Source organism: Macaca fascicularis, chromosome 3, assembly GCF_037993035.2.
Source record: "Macaca fascicularis isolate 582-1 chromosome 3, T2T-MFA8v1.1".
In the NCBI taxonomy this organism is placed as follows: Eukaryota; Metazoa; Chordata; class Mammalia; order Primates; family Cercopithecidae; genus Macaca; species Macaca fascicularis.
The window spans coordinates 93,245,417-93,265,291 of record NC_088377.1 but is presented as its reverse complement, the minus strand read 5'-3'; the positions used below and the strand labels follow the sequence as shown (position 1 = coordinate 93,265,291).

The following is a 19,875-nucleotide window of genomic DNA, read 5'->3' as shown; positions in this document are numbered from 1 at the left end:
CCTATAAGACAGGTTTGGGTCTTATTTCCATTTCATAGGTGAGAAAAATGAGGCACAGAGAGGCTAAGTGACTTGCCCGAGTCACACAGCCAGAGAGAGGCAGAGCCAGATGTACGTGCAGGAGGCAAGCGGCTTTCACAGGTTGTGATCTTAACCAGATCTGTGTATAACCAGTGCACTCAGAGGTCTCCTTGGCCCAGAAGCTAAATAAATACATAATTGCTGCCATTATGCAGTAGGAGATGTGAATTTGCCCACAGTTCACATAAAAAGACCACAGGCCTCTTTGATCCTGACTGATCACATACATATCAAAGATTACCCCAGGTGTCTCAGATTTTAGAATCTCTCATCAGTAAGTAGCCAAATTATATCAGTTTGATTCATTACAAGAAATTCCATGCACACTGATTTCTTTAAAAAAGAAAATGAAAGAAAAGAAAACAACCACAAAGATTACATAAGCTGGATTTCTTTATTTCACAGAAAGCGCCTCAAAACCAAACCAAAACAACCAAACACAACAGATGTTAGTGTTTTGGTGGTATTTTGGGAAATAAGTTTAAGTATAACACAGCATACTCACTAGGGTGTGCTCTCAGAATGTATTGCACTGTCTTGAATGTACAGACATCCTGGAAGGGAATCTGGTTTTGCAGTTAATAAAAATTATTTGCACCATAAAAACACCCTAATAAAATTAGGTTTAAACTCTTTTTATTGGTATAAGGAGTCTACTTTTTCATTCTCCACATCATTGTAAGCTAATTGGTATTCCTATGAATAAAACATTATTTTTTTATTCCTGGGCCACTGGGATGGAGACACGTATAGATTCTGCCTTAGAAATCTGTGTTTGTGAAGAATTAGAGTCTTAAATTAATGGGAGAAGATCTTTTTTAAAACCTTAGTTTCCTCCTAAGGTGTTTGTAATACTGGATGTCTGCTACTTTTTTTCTTCAATCTTACTAACTTATAATGATAATCAACCCCTGAAGGTTCTATAAGATCCCTGCAAGTCTTTTCAGGTGGCTGTAATCCAATCACAGACATTGCCTCCAGGAGAATTTGCCCTAAACCAAATTCAGTGAGGGCTACTTTCCTCTCCAACTTCTTGGCCGCCATCTTTCTCTCTCTTCTTTTTAAAAATCTTCACTAAGTAGAGACCATTTTAGATAAGAACACAACTTAATGAAAACCTAAGGATGAGACTAAACATAAGATGCTTTTAAAGGAAGAAAAATACTGATGAAATTGTTCAGAACTTCCTCCTATGTGAAATAAGAGTTGATACTCTCAGGCGTTTTTGTTCCCATTCCTTGCAGATATTTTATTTCTTAGTCATTCAATTTTGTTACTAATATTTGAAACTGGTTTTTTCTCTCCCTTGACAAATGCATTCTGAAACTTACATTTTATAAACACCTGCCAATTCTCTAAAACCAGAGAGCATTTTTACTATTCTATTCTCCAACACATAGAAGTGACCCAGGACATCTTATATGGTTAATACAATGTACAATAAGATACCCAATATGACAACATGGTTCTTCGTAAGAAAGACATCTATCGAGTATGTGTATATATTCATGCAGGTTCTTTATGAATGGCTTCAAAATTATTTGATAGTCATTAGGACCTCACAGGGGAAAAAAGCATCAGCTCACTAATACTGGAGAAGAGATATTTAGATAATTGTTCTTCTTCCCAATCTCATTGCTCTTTCTTGTCTCCTTCACAGATTTGTTTTTTGTTTTTGTTTGTTTTCCTTACGCCCAAAGTTCTTTTCTCACCATTCTTTTCTTCTCACTCTTCACTCTTGCCGAAGGAGGACTAAGCTGGTCCTGAAGCTTCTACGTTCATAGATGCCAAATCTCTACTTTGAACCAAGATAGCTTCCCGAGCTCCAGACAACTCCTTAATGGATACACCCATCTTAGCCGTCTCTTAGCCACCTCAAAGTCAAAATTAACAAAACGTTAACTCCTAATCTTTATGGCTTATCCAAACTTACTAGGTTCTCCATCTCAGCTATTTCCACTCAGTTGGCCAGGGTAGCCTTGACTCCTCTCTCAATCACCATCTCACAAATATATTACATTTACTCCTTTCCTTTCCCATTGCCACTGACCTTGGTTCAGGTGCTCATCACTGCTCTTCTGGATTAAGACAAAAGGCTACAATGGTCTCCCAGCCTCGGGACAGAACCATTTCCCTCACTGTCTTCCATGAGGAGCTCGTGAAAACCTAACTACAGCCACGTTTATAGCCTCTGCTTAAAATCCTTCAGATAAAGTAATGCCTCTTCACAACTGACTCGCCCTGAATGAGATGGTTTCTGGGACAGCTTGAAAAAAGGTTTCCAGAATGCATTTGCCAGGAGAAAAGAAGAAAACAACTGCAAAATTTTGAGAAAATAAGAGAATAACCAAAAACATAAAATAAACTGTTCGGAAGACTTCTAGATTTAATACATGCTTTTCCCTCTGCCTTAATCACCCTTCCTCATCTCAATCCACTTCTCAGTGGTAACTCCTGCAGGTCTTTCAGAATCCAGAGCAGTTGTTCCCACTTCCGAGGGATCCTTTTACGCCCATTCTCTATAGGTCAAACCTTCTAAGTGTCTCCATCTCACCCTCTGCCAATTTTCCAATGCTCCGTTTGCTTTTATGTCTCCCTGTGGAAATTCGAAGACTCTTGAGGCTTAGGAGTATGCCTTCTCTCTCTTTATATATTCAGTACTAAGGGCCTCAAAAAATGTTTGTGGAATGCATGCTTACACGCGAAGTAGGCCTTATCCAATGCAGCCAAGTTCTTGAAGTCACAACACTCAAAAACTCTTCTTCTCCTCAGATTTGAAATATTGCACTGAAATATTATATTCTTGATAGTGACAGTTAATCATTAAACATCCTTCCCCACTGGCAAAACAAAACATGACCACAGGAGAAGGCTCCGTGGAGACCATGCCCACACATTTCAGTGCCTGGGCTAAAATAAGCATGTAAGTGTGTAGGACTAATCATCATATTGCACCAGGAAGCGCGCCCTTCCAGATTTAAAAATATACTTGTTTGTCTTGATTCAGGCTGCTCCTCATTCCAGGCCTGTGTGAGTCATTGGAGAAACATCCTATTAGAGTGCACCCCTACTGATTGGCTTCCTTTGTATGTTCACGGTGACTCAGAAGAGATGACTCACAGTTCACGCTTATGACAAAAAGAACTTGCTCTCTCTTCCTTTTCATTACCCATGTTTTGCAGGCTTTATTGGCACCTTTGAAAAACATCTAAGGGAGCAAGGGAAAGGAAAACACAGGGGGCAGCCTGAGTATTGGCATTACTTATTTTTAACAAGCAACCCTACTTAAAGCACCTTTTATCAGAGCAGCACAGATATACTTCAGAGGCCTAATACATCCAACACTCACATTATTCCTGGAAGGTCACTAACTGGATGCTATTGCTCCACCGTGTCAGTTGATGGGAAGGAGCGATGCTCGAAGGACATAAAGATACTTCACAATGTCCCTCTGCAGGGGTGGCACCCAACACTGGGCTCTCAGAGCCGCTGCTGATAAAATGGCTGGTTAGATCATGCTGTCTCGGTTATAATACCCAAAGCCTTGGCCAAGGAGAGAGAGATTCTCCAAAATAATCAGTGGTCAAGCAGTGAGCATGAAGCAAAGTGAGAGGACAATCCAACCATGACAATCTTCTGGTTGCCTCAAGATGCTCATGACCTCCCACTGGAAGAAACTGTTGGGCTCTGTGCCAGTCACAAAGAACAGAGGTTAGTTCCCTTCACTCTACTTCAGAAAACATTTCTGAGTGCTTATCCACAGAGATGGATCAGGCATAGACTCTGACCAGGAGAGCAACAAGATAAAGTGTGGTGAGTTATACACCACAAAATAAGGACGGGTCAAGTGTCTACAGAGTCCAGGGGAAGAGTTGGCTTTATTTTTTAGAGAAACTGGCATTTGAATTGCACCTAAGGATGGGTGGAATCTAAATCATACTTCTACACTTCATCTTAGCCAAAACGCCAAGAAGCGATAAAATCATATTTCTGAATGTGTTTTTCTTTCAGAATAATTTACTAGTCAGGCTCATTTCAAATTCCATTTACATTCAGACTCCACATTCCATAATCGCTGTCTCCTGGAAGCCATTGAAATGCATGCATGTACGTCTGCCTGCAAAGGAGACACTTCTGTGTGCAGTTCTGTCGGGGTGGGTTTATGGTGCCCAAATGAATGGAGCAGGAGCAGCGCAAATGGGCTAAGTCCAAATTGCTCCCCCTTCCAGGGGATCCTTGTGCAGTGAGCTCTGCCTCTGCTTTAATAAAAGCGGATAAAAATACTTGCCACCTACTTACCTCCAAGGCACACTGCAAGGCTGGATCGTGTTCACAGCAGTGTGAATTTTTCAGGAGATAAGTGCTCTATGAAAACAAAGCTTTATTATCATAAATGTTGAGAGAAAATGAAGCAAAACCAATGTCTAGGCCATGTGTTTAGTGTAAAAAAACAAAAAACAAAAAACAAAACAGAACAAAAACCAAACAGACACCAGATTATAACTTTCTAGCAAGCTGGCATTCCAGTGTCAAGGCCTGAATGTCCCTTCCCAGGGAGTAGGGCTACAAGGGTCCCGGTACACGGAATATCTGATGAAATGAAGCAAATGCAGTATTTTGATGACAGATGTTTCTGATAAGAATACAGAATTTGGAAAAGAAATTGCAAGGCAAATCTGTCCCATGATGTGAGATGAGGGACATGAATACTACGGACCAAGATCATCAGAACTGATCCCTAAAGAACTATGAAGAGGACATGTAGAGGACACTAAGAGAAAGACTATTCATTGCCCAAGGCAGAAAGGAGTGGGTGGTTCAGAATCTTCAGGGGTGCGGAATAAAGACAACAGAAGAGAAAGGGAAGACGTGAACAGTTAGCTAGTAACTCCATTAGGTTTAAGATAAGAGAGACAGTGCTGTGCAAAAAAAAAAAAAAAAAAGAGCATTAGAGGACTTAAATTGTATTCCCATGTACAAATTAGATATACGTTTAGGAGGTGAATTATTTCTAATTCCTCACAACCTCACACAGTTGAGAGATCAGAGGGAAAAAAACATGTAATATAACATGAGTTAAATTGTGCCCTCCCACCCCCAAATTCCTATGTTGAAGTCCTAACCCCAGTAAGAATGCGACTATATTTGGAGAAACGGTCTCTAAAGAGTGAAGCTGAAATGACAACAGGGTGGGCTCTAATCCAATAGGACTGGTGCCCTTATAAGAGAAGGATATTAGGATACAGACATGAACAGAGGGAGGCCCATTTGAAGACACACGATAATATGGTCATCTACAAGCCAAGGAAACAGGCCCCAGGAAGAAACCAACACCTTGATCTCAGACTTCTGGCCTCCATAATCATGATTTTTAAAAAAATTATGTTGTTTAAACCACTCAGTCTGTGGTACAGTTGACCTTTGAACAACATGGAGGTTAGGGGAACCAACCCTTTGTACAGTCAAAAATCTATGTATAACTTTTGACTCCCCCAAAACTTTACTAATATCCCACTGTTGGCTAGATGCCTATCAGATAGCAAAAACAGTTGATTAATACATATTTTACATGTTATATGTATTATATATTGCACTCTCACAATAAAGTCAATCAGATAAAAGCCTTACTGGTCCTTATGACCCCCTGATCTAGAAGCTGAATTAGGGATGTTGTTTGGGGGCAAGTAGACCATTTCAGTTTCTTTGATTTTGAACTTATGGGGTTCTGGGTGACAGGGGCATTGTCCAATATGGAAAGCACTTTAAAAAGCAGTCCCTTACTGGCAAGGTACTTTCTGACTTCAGGAACAAATATCCATGGAACCAATCCAGAAAAAGGGTTCTTTTTGTCCAGAGCTCCTTCTTGTACAACCAGAAGACTGGAAGCTGGTGTTTATCTCCTTCCTTCAGGGGTTGGAAGTGAGCAGCTTTATAGATAAAGGCAGCCCTGATCATAAACCCAACTGCATTTGTCCAGAACCAGTAGAGTTAACCTAGTCCTTGCAGCCTTAAATCCTGGTGCTTGCTTCTCTTCCTTACCAATAAATGTCCTTGGTGGCATTTTCCATTTCTCCAAGATAGGGCACTTTCATCTTCATTAAAAATCTGTTCAGGCAGATATCCTTTCCCCTTAATGATTTTCTTAATGGCAGTTTGGAACTCATCTGCTTCCTCTTGTTGATAGAAGCTATTTCTTCTATCAGCTAGACACTTTTAAAGATACACTTCTTTCTAAAATTATCAAACCATCCTTTGCTGGCATTAAATTCTCCAGCTTTTGATCTTTCATCTTCCTTTTGCTTGCAGATGAAAGTGTTCTTGCTATTTCCTCACATGGTAGAAAGAGAGAGATGGCAAGCTCCCTGGTGTCTTTTCTGATAAGGGCACTAATCCCATTATGAGGGTCTCACCCTTGTGAACTCATCTAAACCTAATTACCTCCTAATGGCCCCATCTCCAAATACCTTCACATTGGTAGTTAGACCTTCAACACATACATTTGGAGGGAGGACACACTTAAGTTAGTAGCACTTGGGAACTCTGAGATTGAGGCTTTTTCTTGAAAGAATTAGAAAAAGTTTTATGAGGTTTAGAAAATGAGTCACTGCTGCATTTTTTTAAAAAAATGATTTAGTTTGCAAGGACAACCACATGGGTGCAAACAGGCTCACAAAATGAATGGCCCTTTATATTACATACTTATCAATGGGCAGAATGTACAGATTATAACATGCCATGGTTTGAGGTCAACTGGTTTTGTTTGTTTCAAAATGCTGACATTCCTTCCATAATAATAGGAGCTGCTTTGACTCCTAGAAGCCTCCTGGTCACTGACTGTAGGCCATGGGGAGGGGGAGATACAAGGGCAGGTTCTTTTGTAGTAGGCTCCTGCTGGTGGGCAGGGCACATAGCAAACTGTGTCTTTGTTTCTTTCCCCACAAAACCGGAGAACAGATCTATCATTCCAGTTTGTCTTAATACTGACTCAACAATGAGGGGAACTGAAATGCTGAGAGGGCAGTTTGGACTTTTCACAGTTACACCATCAGAAGGGAGCACTGTATGAGCACAAAAACCCATCAACATTGTCCTTATGGAAACAGGGAAGCAGAAGCTGTTGCAGTCTGCACCGTCTCCTTATGGGAAAATTTTCCTTTTTAGTCTGAGGCTAGTTGACTCTATTTCAGCCTGTGTCTAATTCCTCTTTCTATCAACAATCAATACTTACAATTCACACGGTTTATTTAGATAAATAAAATTGTTGGTTTTATTTATTTGTTGACATGAATTAATCTCTCTCTACATGAGCAACATCATGTTGATTGAAGATAAATTACAGGTGCTGATCCAGAATAATTAAAAAGTGCAAAAGACGTAAACTCTCACATTTTACTCAGATTTTTAAAATGTTATCACAGAAAGTTCTGCTGGACAGTATTGTAATGTAATATTACATTATATTACAGTATATTACAATGTTGTTCAGTAGGCTTTCCTGTGATAATGTAAATGTTTATGTTTGTGTATGTGTATGTGTGTGTGTGTGCATGTGTGTGTACTGAGCACTTGAAATGGGGCTAGTGTGACTAAGGAATTAAATTGAATTTTAAAATTTTACTTATTTCTACTTGATTCAAATTTAAATAGCTACCTGTGGCTAGTGGCTAATATACTGGACAGTAGTTTTAGAGAGACAGATGTTCAACTTAGACACCTACCACCAGACAAAAACCATCCCCAAAGCACAAAACTAAATAAAGCCAAAAGAATAGTTTGGGATCATTTTCCTTATTACCCCCAAGGGTAATGGTTACATGGTGACTTTGTTAAGGACAAAAGTAGCTGTGATACTGTACAAACAGTTCTTGCAAAACAGGTCTTCCAATGCAAGACCAACAGAATTGAACTCCCATGTAAAGGACTTAGCATCATTATGACAAAAACATTAACTGATACAGGAACAGCAAAAATATAAACATAATAGCACCCAGCTGCTATCAGCATGTGCGTGATGTGACACGCAGAAGTCTGTGGATGCCAAATCCCTATTCCTCCCCAGCATACGGCTTTGTTTATAGTGGAACAAAAACAGCTAGTCACAAACCTAAAGTAATGTATGTTTCACACACAATGTTACTGCCTGTTAGTGTATTTCTCCATCGGTGAAGGAGTAACAGGGCATTATGTAGCTGCCTCATCAGCTATATCCTGGTGGGTATAAGCAGCAGATGTGCCTGCCTTATTCTTGTATCATTAGCGTTCTAGCATTCTAAAAGTTACATGGGGCTGGGCGTGGTGGCTCACTCCTGTAATCCCAGCACTTTGGGAGGCCGAGGTGGGCAGATCACCTGAGGTCAGGAGTTTAGACCAGGCTATCCAACATGGCAAAAACCCGTCCCTACTAAAAATACAAAAAAAGTTAGCTGGGCATGGTGGCACATTCCTGTAACTCCAGTTACTCAGGAGGCAGAGGCAGAAGGATCGCTTGAACCCAGGAGGCAGAGGTTGCGGTGAGCCAAGATCATGCTGCTGCACTCCAGCCTGGGCAACAGAGACTCCGTCTCAAAAAATATATAATAAAAAAATAAAATAAGTAAAAGCTATGTGGGAGTAGGAAGTTGAGATCAGAAAAAAGAGGGGCATATGTGATAGGTAATGTCAACACTTGGTACAGGAAAGGAAAGAGGGAAAAACGACTCTCAGGTTACACTGTTGCACTGACCTTGGCTGTCCCTACAATGTCCTTAGGGGAAAGGAATAACACAAAGATTAATGTGATCATTTGTCATTTTATAGCCATAACCTGAACAACATAAAGCCTTATTCATCATGGACAGACTAAAGGACTCTGAAATATACAAGGTCTATTTCAAACGGGAAGGTCTTGGCCCACCTCGCTGATCTACTGTGGCCTGAGTTGGGATTGCAGCAGTGGTCTGTATGTGCCAAAGGAAAGATACACGTTTATCAGGCGTGAGTGTTTTTGTATTTTTTTTCACTAGTCCAACATCTCCCAGAAATTCTCAGCCACAGTGAGGAAGTGGGGAGCAAGGAAGCGGGGAAACACTGTTTGAAAAGTATCACCAGAGACAAAAAGGATGAGTTTATCACATACATGTAAAATAAATGCATAAATTTAAATTGAAGTCATAGCCCCTGAAATATTGGCAGAAGAAAGGAGAATGAAGATAAGAGGATCAAGCTGTGCTCAGTGGTGACCTTGCCAACAAGAACACATGAGTTAACGTGGCAGAAAAGCAACCTCCCAAACCGGCTGTGAGCCCTGCAATGGCACCGTTTCTCGTTCACTGAGTTGCACCGAAGCGGACACAGGTTTTCTTTATTTTATTTTATTTTCTATGTTGATGAAACACTTGTCGCTAATTATATTTGCAAAAGTAAAGAGATTCATCACTTACGTTTCACAATATCTGTAATTGTTTTAGTGTATTCTTGACAGGCCTATTTTGTTCAAGAGAGTTACAAGGTCGGGCATGGTGGCTCACACCTGTAATCCTAGCACTTTGGGAGGCTGAGGCAGGTGAATCGCTTGAGCTCAAGAATTTGAGACCAGCCTGGGCACATGGAGAAACCCCGTTTCTATAAAAAAATACAAACACCATCCCACCACTGCACTCCATCCAGCCTTGGCTGTTTGAGTGAGATGCTGTCTTTAAAAAAAAAAAAAAAAATAGAGAGAGAGAAAGAGTGTTACATATGCACTGGGAATTTGAGCTTCATATTTTTACATTTCGCTGTAAAGGAATATTCAGAGCCATGCTTTAAAACCCAGTTCATGGCCGGGCGCGGTGGCTCAAGCCTGTAATCCCAGCACTTTGGGAGGCCGAGGCGGGCGGATCACAAGGTCAGGAGATCGAGACCACAGTGAAACCCCGTCTCTACTAAAAATACAAAAAATTAGCCGGGCGCGGTGGCGGGCGCCTGTAGTCCCAGCTACTCAGGAGGCTGAGGCAGGAGAATGGCGGGAACCCGGGAGGCGGAGCTTGCAGTGAGCCGAGATCACGCCACTGCACTCCAGCCTGGGCAACAGCGTGAGACTCCGTCTCAAAAAAAAAAAAAAAAAAAAAAAACCCAGTTCATATGGGGCACAATGTAGTAATGAATTAAATATTTCCATACTAACCCTATTGCTGCTGGTAGGCACTGATTTCTCTTAGTTGAATTCTGATTTCTTCCTTCCCTGTGCTAATCGGCAGGAGCCCATCAGCCCAAAGCAGAGCTGCTCAACTGCCCTGTGAGTGATGTCACAGTTACAACTGAATGTCTTTGGGCCTGGTCAACTGGAATTCCAGGTAGGGACTGGGAATATATGTATGCAAAAGATGCAGGCTGTATCAGAAGACAGTAGAGATGTGTCACTAGTGACCAGACGTTCACTTCCAAAATCTGAGACATCCTCAACATCCTGAGAACATCTTTCTTTAAGTTCTAATGCCCATGAGTCTTATTTCCAACTGTAAAGCCTTTGCACTGGCTGTTCCTTTGGCCTGGAATATTCATTAACTCCTCATGGCTGCTTTCTTCATAACATTCAAGTCTCAGCTTAAATGTAACCTTTTCAGAGAAGCTCTCCTGGGCCACTCAATCTAAAGTAGCCCCCACACTCTAGAGTATCACTTGGATTCAGTTCTGTGCATCACATTTTCTGATACATATTTTCTTCTTTGCATATGGGTGTATTTGTTCCTTGCCTATCTCCATGCACTTGAAGCAAGCCCCATTTGAGCTGTATATGTAGTTCATTATCGTGTCCGCATTGCTGGGAACAGTGTCAGTCACCTAAAAATGGCTGCATACATATCTGATGCCCTCACAGTGCTCACTGTGGCAGGTTCAGGAGGCCTGCTCTCCCCAGACAATGCCAGGAGCCTCCTCCCACTCCAGTCCCTTCTCCCTTCCAATTACCACTAAACAAAGAAACAACAGCAGCAAGAGTGGGCAACAGAACTGCCTTCTCTCAGCTAAAATCCGTAAGAAAGCCTAAGTCAAAGATCATCTGATGGATGATCCTGTACTGTGTTAACTGAGCCCAGCAGTTCTCATCCCTGTGCCCCAAGCATCTTATTAAAGGCTGCCAGGTAGCTGTACTCAGTTGCACATTAAAATCACCTGCATTTAAGAATTAGTGGTGCCCCAAAAAGCAGAGGAGTGGCTGCCAGGGCCAGGCGTTGGGGGAAAGGATGACAAAGCGGGCACACAGGAGGTTTTGGAGTGATGCAAATGTTCAGATCTTGACTGTGGAGTTGGCCATATGACTGGATGCCTGTGCTCATGTCAAAACACAGAGAACTGTACTCAAAAGGGGAAATTCTACTATGTGTAAATTGTATCTCAATAAACTTCATTACAATGATATACTAATATCTGGGCCTACCCCAGATGAATTAAATCAGAAAATCAGAGTGTGAGCCATAACATGAACATTATCTGAAAGGTCCCTGGTGAATCTAATGTGCAGGCAGGATGGAGACCAACGAGAGTTTGGCCTTGTGGCAGCAGGACAGTCACATAGAGCAGGGAGCCCAGCACACAAGGAACTGGGGCCAAAGGCCGGCTTTGCTGCCTGCTTTAGATCAAGAACTCAGGGATCCTTTGCTGCCTGCTTTAGATCAAGAACTCTGGGGTCCTCAGGTTCATGAGCCGAGTTCCCCTCTCTCTTTATAATGGCGATGCCATCTCCATTCCCCAAGACTTGAAATAATGAAGTAGTCTTTTTTTTATATACGTCAGACACTCTCAACGAGAAGGGTGAAGCATGAGATGTTTATTTATAAGGGAAAAGCTCTACATCCCACTCATTTTAAAAAACAATTACAACGAACAGGTTTGTTGTTATTTTTGTACAAAACAAAATAGAACAAAAAGGCTATGCTCAGGCCAGGTGTGAAAATGCTCAATGAGGCATGAATTGACAACTCTGTCCCAACCAGAGGGTGAGAGGGTCCTTACTAGTCAGCGGGCACAACGAATGTAATGGCCACTCCTTTCTTTCAGATCACCTGGAAGACTCACAGCAGCCAACCTACATGAAAGTCATCTGTAAACCGTATCCCATTAAAATAGTGTGACTGCACACTTCCTGCACTAAGCACTTCACATGTGTTATATACGAATCCTCACAACATTCTAGGTCTGCACTATTATTGCCTTCAGTTAAAAATGAGGCAGTTGTGGCTTTCCCACCATCTCCACATTACCAAATCCGGGGTGCCTGGTAAATCACCATCTCACTCACCCATCACGGTGTCTGAGGTGGTGATCACCCCTCCCCATGTAGACGGCACTCTCTCTCAGCTCTCCCTATGATGGGTGCCTGATTCACTGTTTCCCCCTCCTGTTCTTAATGTCCAAACCTGGAGCTCAATCTGCTGGTCTTTGCTCCAACACCTGTTCTCACTCTCTGGGTGATGAACTCTTACCCAGTCTCCTGGCTCCTCCCTCTTTCTGCAGCGAGATGCGTGGTTCCAACTATCTGCATTCCCATGTCTCACAGACATCTCAAATGTAACATCCAAGCCCGGGTGTTTGTTTTGCTTCCATCCTCAAGTCCTCCCCTTCCCTAGTCTTCCCTTCTTTAATAAAGTATGAATTAGAGAAGTAATGTTAGCAGCCATGTGCTGTCATTTGCTGTGGCTGTTGTGGGCTATTTTTTTTTTTTTTTTTTTTTTTAATTTCCACGCTAGGTTTTGCCCATGTTTTGCTTAAAGTGGCTATACAGCTAAGCTCCAGGGTGGAGGTAATATTACTAGGCTGGTATGAAGCTATGAATGCTTTACTAGCATGGTCAATAGAGACTGTTAAAAGAGTAACTAGTTTTATACACAGATACACACTACCAGTAAATTCTGAATCCAGACCACCTGGAGTAGCAATCAATGACTAAATGCAAGGTGATATTGCGCGTAGAATCCTGGAATACGAAAAGGACATTAGATAAAATAAATGTATGAATAATGTATGGACTTTAGCGACCATTACTATTACTAATGGTAATAAATATGATACACCGCTGTAAGATGTTAATAACAGGAGAAATGGTGCAGGGGACATACGAACTCAGTGTGCTCTTCTTTGTGTTTTTCTTGAACTGGACTAAAAAACAAACTTTCACTAAAAATCTTTTAGTGGTATAAGAATCTGAGGACTTGCATTATCTGCTTGCTGCCTGGAACTTATATGGCACGTTATTATCATTTTAAAAAACTTCTCTTTTTCTCCCAAATCACAATAGTTCAAAAACTTTCTAAAAATGCCTTTTTTCCTTTGCTCACTTCTTTTACTCAGCAGCAACTTCTCTTTCCTCTTTTCTCTACTAAATTTTAGTAGAGAGGAAGTAAAAATACCACTTATTTGAACTTGGGAGGAAGAAGAGGTTTTTTTAAAAAAATATGTATTTATGCAGTGCCACATTCCACAAAGGAATTAAGAGAAAAGGAAAATAGTTAAATACATCTTCCTTTTCCTAGATTCCCTAAAATAGTCTAGGATTATGAAACAGTCTATATTTCTATGATGGAAAGTATCTTTCATGCAATACTTCAGTGTTAACAAAGCATTTCCCCACAGCTTACCACACATATCTAGATAACAACCACTGTGAGGTTTAGAATCAACCCTATCTCATAGGCTCTGAGAGGCGAAGGATAGACTTCCTAGGTACGCAGAGCTGTCTGCTTCCTGCAAATCCCATGACCGCTCCTCTACCCAGCTGGTCCTGGAGCCCACACTGTCTCATGGGAGGCAGGCTTGAATGGATTAAGCCCACAGAAACAACTTGCCAAAATCTAAATCAATCCTAAGTTTATAATCACCATGTCCACCTTTACCTACACACAATCTTCCTGCTTCCTGAATATAAATAAGCCAAGAAAGAGTCAGTTGATCTTTCACTGTTGCCTATAACAAATATTTTTCTTGACTCCTTTTAAAATTATATAGAATATGTATAACTATCCAGTAATTATTACATACAATTTCAATAGACTAACTCAGGGTTGGCCTCTGAAAGAGAGAAACTGCTTTTCTACACGTATAAGCAAGTCAGAACATCTCAGATGACACTGCCAGAAACATCAAGTATCACTTTTCTCATAAGGAATCCCAAGATATTAGTCCTCAGTAATGAGAAAAAAAGCCCAGGCCTCTGCCCAGTGGCCTTCGTGTAAAAGAACAGTGTGGAACTGACCCACGTGGGGCTACTTTTCAGGCTTTGAGTTGGCCAAAGAAAGGACCCTAGTATGATTTCTTTCTTTAGACCAGCGGCTTACATTTTATATGTTGATATTTTGCAATCATTAGTGAATCAAACAGGGGAATGAGAATGATGAAAACAAAACAAAACAAAAAGAAATCAAAGTATGAGACAAATCAAAGAATGAAGCAAATGTCTGCTGTTAACCTTAATTCTCTGAAACTCATGGAGGGATCAAGGGGAAGGCCACAATGTCTATCTTGCATCAGATTTTCTTAGGTCAAGAAGGGGCATCTTTGAAAGATCAAGGGAGTTTCTGGAGCAAAATAACAGCTAACACAAATTCACCTTCTGATTTTTTTTTTTTAAGGGAACCTGGGAATGCTAAGTGATTTCAGTACAAAGAACAAATGAGTTTTCAAATCCTTTTCAAGCTTGTGGAAGGCACTGGAAGACACTGGAACAACTCACTATGTGCTTGCTAATGAAATAGAAATTTTCCTTCTATGTTTACAAGCCAGATTCACCAATAAGAAACTTATGATTTAGGATCATAATTTTCCAAATATTATACTTTTTAGAAAGATGTCATAGTTGGTCTTAGGTAGTCACTGTTGTTGCTTATTTAACTTACAAAGGAGAAAGAGAAAGAGCTGAACCAAAATGAATGTGTAGAGGCACAGAGCTATCTATGGCTGGTTTACCTTTCTGTCCCCACCCTATAGTGCTTTGTCCGTAATACATGTTTGTTGAATACAAATGACCTGGCATTTCATTTTATAGGCCAATTTAACGAATAGCTTGTTAAATCAGAAATAGTTCATTAATCGGTGTTCCTTCCTGTCTCAGCCTTTCCTTCTCTCTCTATAGCTGGTGTTTGCTTTAAAACACCTAAGCAAGACAGTTGGGCTGACCACAAAAGTGGGTTCAGGTTCAAAACTGGACAGACATGACACTCTGGCCCCAGTTAAGGCTGGGATCTTACAAGCACATGAGATATGTAAGGGTGGACTAATGACGCTACTCCGGTGTCACCTGCTCCCCATAGAATCAATACATTAACATTCCAGATCTTTCTGAATCAGGAAATTCTGGCTGCAACACAGTTACCACCTCTTTTCCTGACTGGATTGTTGGGCTTATTCTAGTTAAATATCATAAAGCGTAACCATGGCTTGTCACTACAAATGTGTCTGAATTGTGGCTAAACAGGCTGTATATGTATTGGAAAGGCTTTTCTCTAAATAAAGTATATAATTTTTAGTACATAAATGAAGTTATCTTTTTGTCAGCAAGAGATATTTGTGCATTCAGTTGGGCCTATCAGATAAGTATCTCCAGGAAAGAATTCATACAGTACAGACTAGTTTTCTCTTCCCCAATCTTCCTAGTAAAAAAAATTGTGATAGTTATTTTTGAAAAAAGGTATTTTAAAATTAAAAAAACCCTGCTTTCTTTGATTAGAATATGTCAGTACCTTAAATATTTACAATCATGGTTTATCTGAAAAATCATTCCACTCTTATCATAAATCATTGGTTTGCCTTGTAGAACTAAATCTTCACATCTTGAAATTTATAACAAAACAGTATTGATTTAAGCTAGGGTTTCTCAACATCAGTACTATTAGTGTCTGGGGCTGGTTAATTCTTTGTTGAGAGGGAGGCTGTCCTGTGCATTGAAGGGTATTTAGCAGCATCCCTGGCCTCTCCCCACTGAATGCCAGTAGCACCCCCAAAGTTGTGACAACCAAAAATGTCTCCAGACACTGCCAAATGTGCCCTGGGGCACAAAACCAACACTCACTGAGAGTCACTAATTTACACACTAAAATCTAGCATAAAAATCTATTTTATCAATTACATACTTATAAAATAAATTTCCTTAAATTATAAAAAATAAAGCAACCAGTTGCATTATAGAACTGATTCCAATTCTTTCATAAGACAGCAAATGAAAGAAGATTCCTGTGCATTTGCATAATCATTATGACTATTCTGTGACTTGAAATGCTGAACAAGACTCTGACTCCTTGGTACTAGAGAATGGAAGCCTCTGTTTTGAGATCTGTTCCCCATCCAGCCCACAGGCAACTCTAAAGCGAAAACATGGATGAGAAATTCATCGTTTATTTTATTCATGGCAAATAAACCAAATAAGTAAACAATGTATATTTGAGCGTTCTCATGGAAAGACTTAGCCTGAACACTTATTTAAACACGTTTCATGAGACAATCGTCAGAGTGATTCCTTTAACATTTTCAAGATGTTTTCCTATGTATTACCTCAGCTCAAAATCACATAGCCAATGTCCTTTGAAAGACTTAAAAACAGGGCCTAGGTACCTGCAGTAACCTGTTTGGACAGTTAAAGTTCAGTTGACTCAGAATATCCTGTATTTGCTGAAAGGGCTTGAATTACATTTCTTGATATGGGCAGCTTTTTATCTCTTTCACAGACATGAAAACGGAATGGAAATGGCTATTCCCAATGAGTTTAGAGGAAGTGACGTGGTGAGGGAGACCCACTGGGAAAGCAAGCCCTTGCTTTCTTTTCGATTCATAATTTGGTAGAATTTGTAATTATTTAATTTCTTTTTAAGTTGTTTTTTCTGTCTTCTCACTGGAATGGGAAGACCGTGTTTTAAGAGAGACCACCCTGTTATGTTTGTCTTGTTAACGGATAAATATTAAGTGCCTAATGTACCACCTTGGACTCAGGACACAGCTGGCTCTGAGTCGGGTGTGGGGAGAGGGTCACTGCCTGCAGCCTAAGCAGGGACAGTGCCGCTTTGGGACTCCCCAGGCCCTTTCCCCCAAAGGGCCCCTGGTTCAGCTCTTGGGCCGGGATTCTTCTCTGATCACATCAGCTCCCAAGGAAAGGCTATTCTGCTGCAGAAAGGATTCTGCTTGGCGACCCTTTGAAACCAATTAAAACTATGTGATGCGCCCAGCTCTCTTCTCCTTTCGGATTTCAGCTTTTCCCTTCCAAAGGAAACCATGGGCAAAAACGTGAAAGGTGCAGAGCTGCTCTGTCCCAAATGTGGCTTCTTCTTGGGAGCCTGCTGTATCCATCTCTCTAGGACAACTAGATAAACCAGAGGCTCAGGTCAGAAGCCATTTTTGTGTCATATTCGTTCATGGGATTCAAAGAAAGCTGCTCTCTTCAGGCTTTCTTCAGGAGGAGAGGAGTCCGTCACAGATTTCCTATGAAGGTGGAAGACTTCCACAGGCAAACGATATCCAAGTGTTTGAGAGCTGTAAAACTCATTGCTCTTGTTGCCCAGGCTGGAGCGCAATGGCACGATCTCAGCTCACCACAACCTCCGACTCCCAGGTTCAAGCGATTATTCTGCCTCAACCTTCCGAGTAGCTGGGATTACAGGCATGTGCTATCATGCCTGGCTAATTTTTTTTTTTTTTTTTTTGTATTTTTAGTAGAGACAGGGTTTCTCCTTGTTGGTCAGGCTGGTCTCGAACTCCCGACCTCAGGAGATCTGCCTGCCTCAGCCTCTGAAAGTGCTTGGATTACAGGTGTGAGCCACCGCACCCAGCCTATTTTTTTGTTTTTTGAGACAGAGTCTTGCCCTGTTACCCAGGTTAGAGTGCAGTGGTGCAATCTTGACTCACTGCAAACTCTGCCTCCCAGGCTCAAGCAATTCTGGTGCCCCAGCCTCCCAAGTAGCTGAGACAACACGTCACCACACCCAGCTAATTTTTTGTATTTCTAGTAGAGATGGGGTTTTGCCATGTTTTCCAGGCTGCCCTTGAACTCCTGAGCTCAGGTAATCTGCCCACCCTGGCCTCCCAAAGTGTTGGGATTCCTTGGCCTCCCAAAGTGCTGGGATTACAGGCGTGAGCCACCATGCCTGGCCCCCAGTTCTATTTCTTAATAGTGCAAATCATAGCCTTGAAAGAAAACCAAGAATTAACTGTTCCTCTGCTATGGTGCACAAGCCTTACAACAACTCTGCAAGGCAGTGCACGCAAGTCTGGGGACCTAAAAAACAGCATGGGGACTATTGTCAATAATATTGTACTGTATGCTGGAAATTTGCTAAGAGGGTAGATTTTAGGTGCTCTTAAAACACACACACACACACACACACACACACACACACACACACACACACACAGCAACTATGTGAAATAAGCCAAACTGGCTTGACTGTAGAAATCATTTCCCTATGTATATGTATTTCAAACCATCATGTGGTGCACCTTAAATACATACAATTACAGAAAACAAACAAACAAACAAACAAAAAAACCCTATTTGATAGATGTAGAAGCCAAGTTCAAAGGTTTTTTTTTTTTTTTTTTTTTTTTTTTTAAATCACAACCTTATCTGCACTTCAGTGAAAGACATGTCAAACATTTGTTGCTAATATTTAGTCTGCTCCAACCAAGGTTAATGATCATCCAAGGAGACAATTTAACCACAGAAGGTAATACATATGGAAGGCATCATGGTTTACTCTAAGGGTTTCAGGTAGGATGCCCTGCCATAAATGGTGGTATTTCCCATAAAAATTCTTTCTTTGACATGTTCAGCTTCCTTCTTCTTTGGGTAAATGCGTAGTAATTGTTCTGAGCCATTCTGTGAAACAAATGACTGGATATTGTTTTCTTTCAGAATCGATATAAGTAGCATCAAAACTTTGGAAAGAACTGCAGTGCTAAAAGAAATGAGAAGTGATAAAAACTGAACTGTGTCTACTTGGCCTCTTATGCATGCTGAGTGAGATATGATAATAAGAGCTGTGCAAATGTACACTGGGTCACTTTAGCTCTGAAGAATATTTTACTCAGGAAATAAAGGTTTTAAACTATTCAATAAATGGGCTGCTTCTTTAGTGACTCTTTCTAATTTGGATAATTTTTGGAAGACTAATAAATCTGAACTTGAGTTTGACCAGATGTTAAAAGACTGGCTTAAATTATGAGACAGTATGAATTATTTCACTTTCCAAGTTCTTTCTATGAAATATTAATCACAGAATCTCACTTGCTGAATTCTGAGGATTAAATGTTTCACTTGCTATATTTCCTGAAACCTTGTTTTTATTTACCCTGATACTTAAAGTTTTTTTTTTTCTCATTCTGCAAAATTCACATGAACCTTGGAACGCATTTACTAACTACATAAATGGGTGTAACATTATTCTATAAATTACAACTAGTGAGCTACTTTAAATGAATCCTTTCTTCAAGGAATTTTGCCATTAAAATCTGGCTATATAATTTATGAACCTTAAATGGTTTGTCTTCTGTGCAAGTTTTTATAAAAACTAACTGTCATTAAACAGCAGAGGTTCTCAGACCTTTCATTCCCTTACGATCCATGTTTTTCTCTTCCTTTAGCATCTCTTTTTCTTCCTTTTAATTCTGAGATCTCCAAGATCCTTTCACTTAGCTCAATCCCAGTTGCCTGGGTTCTTGGGGAGCAAGGCTCACACCAGTGAATTTCTGTCTGTTGAGACCCCACAGAAGAGCAGAAGTACCTTTCCCTGCTAGCCCAGCAGTGTTCTCCTCTCATCAGGAGAATATGACTGCCTACTCTAGACAGGCCAAGTTCATCCA

At 40.7% G+C, this 19,875-nt stretch overlaps 1 protein-coding gene across 32 annotated transcripts in view; it reads right to left on the bottom strand.

The window, feature by feature from the left end:
* Window positions 1–19,875, bottom strand: part of ELMO1 (engulfment and cell motility 1) — a 582,820-nt gene that overhangs the window by 183,112 nt on the left and 379,833 nt on the right. For 4 of the 32 annotated variants that reach the window (XM_074035223.1, XM_074035222.1, XM_074035224.1 and 1 more), the window contains 2 exons: window positions 4,381–4,446; window positions 462–3,289 (listed from right to left, as the gene is read on the bottom strand). The exons of 25 other annotated variants lie outside the window; for them this stretch is intronic. In XM_074035223.1, coding sequence (XP_073891324.1) covers window positions 4,412–4,446 — 35 coding nt within the window. In that variant the 3' untranslated portion in view covers window positions 462–3,289; window positions 4,381–4,411. Of the gene's footprint in view, window positions 1–461; window positions 4,447–19,875 lie in introns of those variants that run through there. 3 more of the 32 variants (XM_074035220.1, XM_074035221.1, XM_074035219.1) reach the window with 3 other exon arrangements.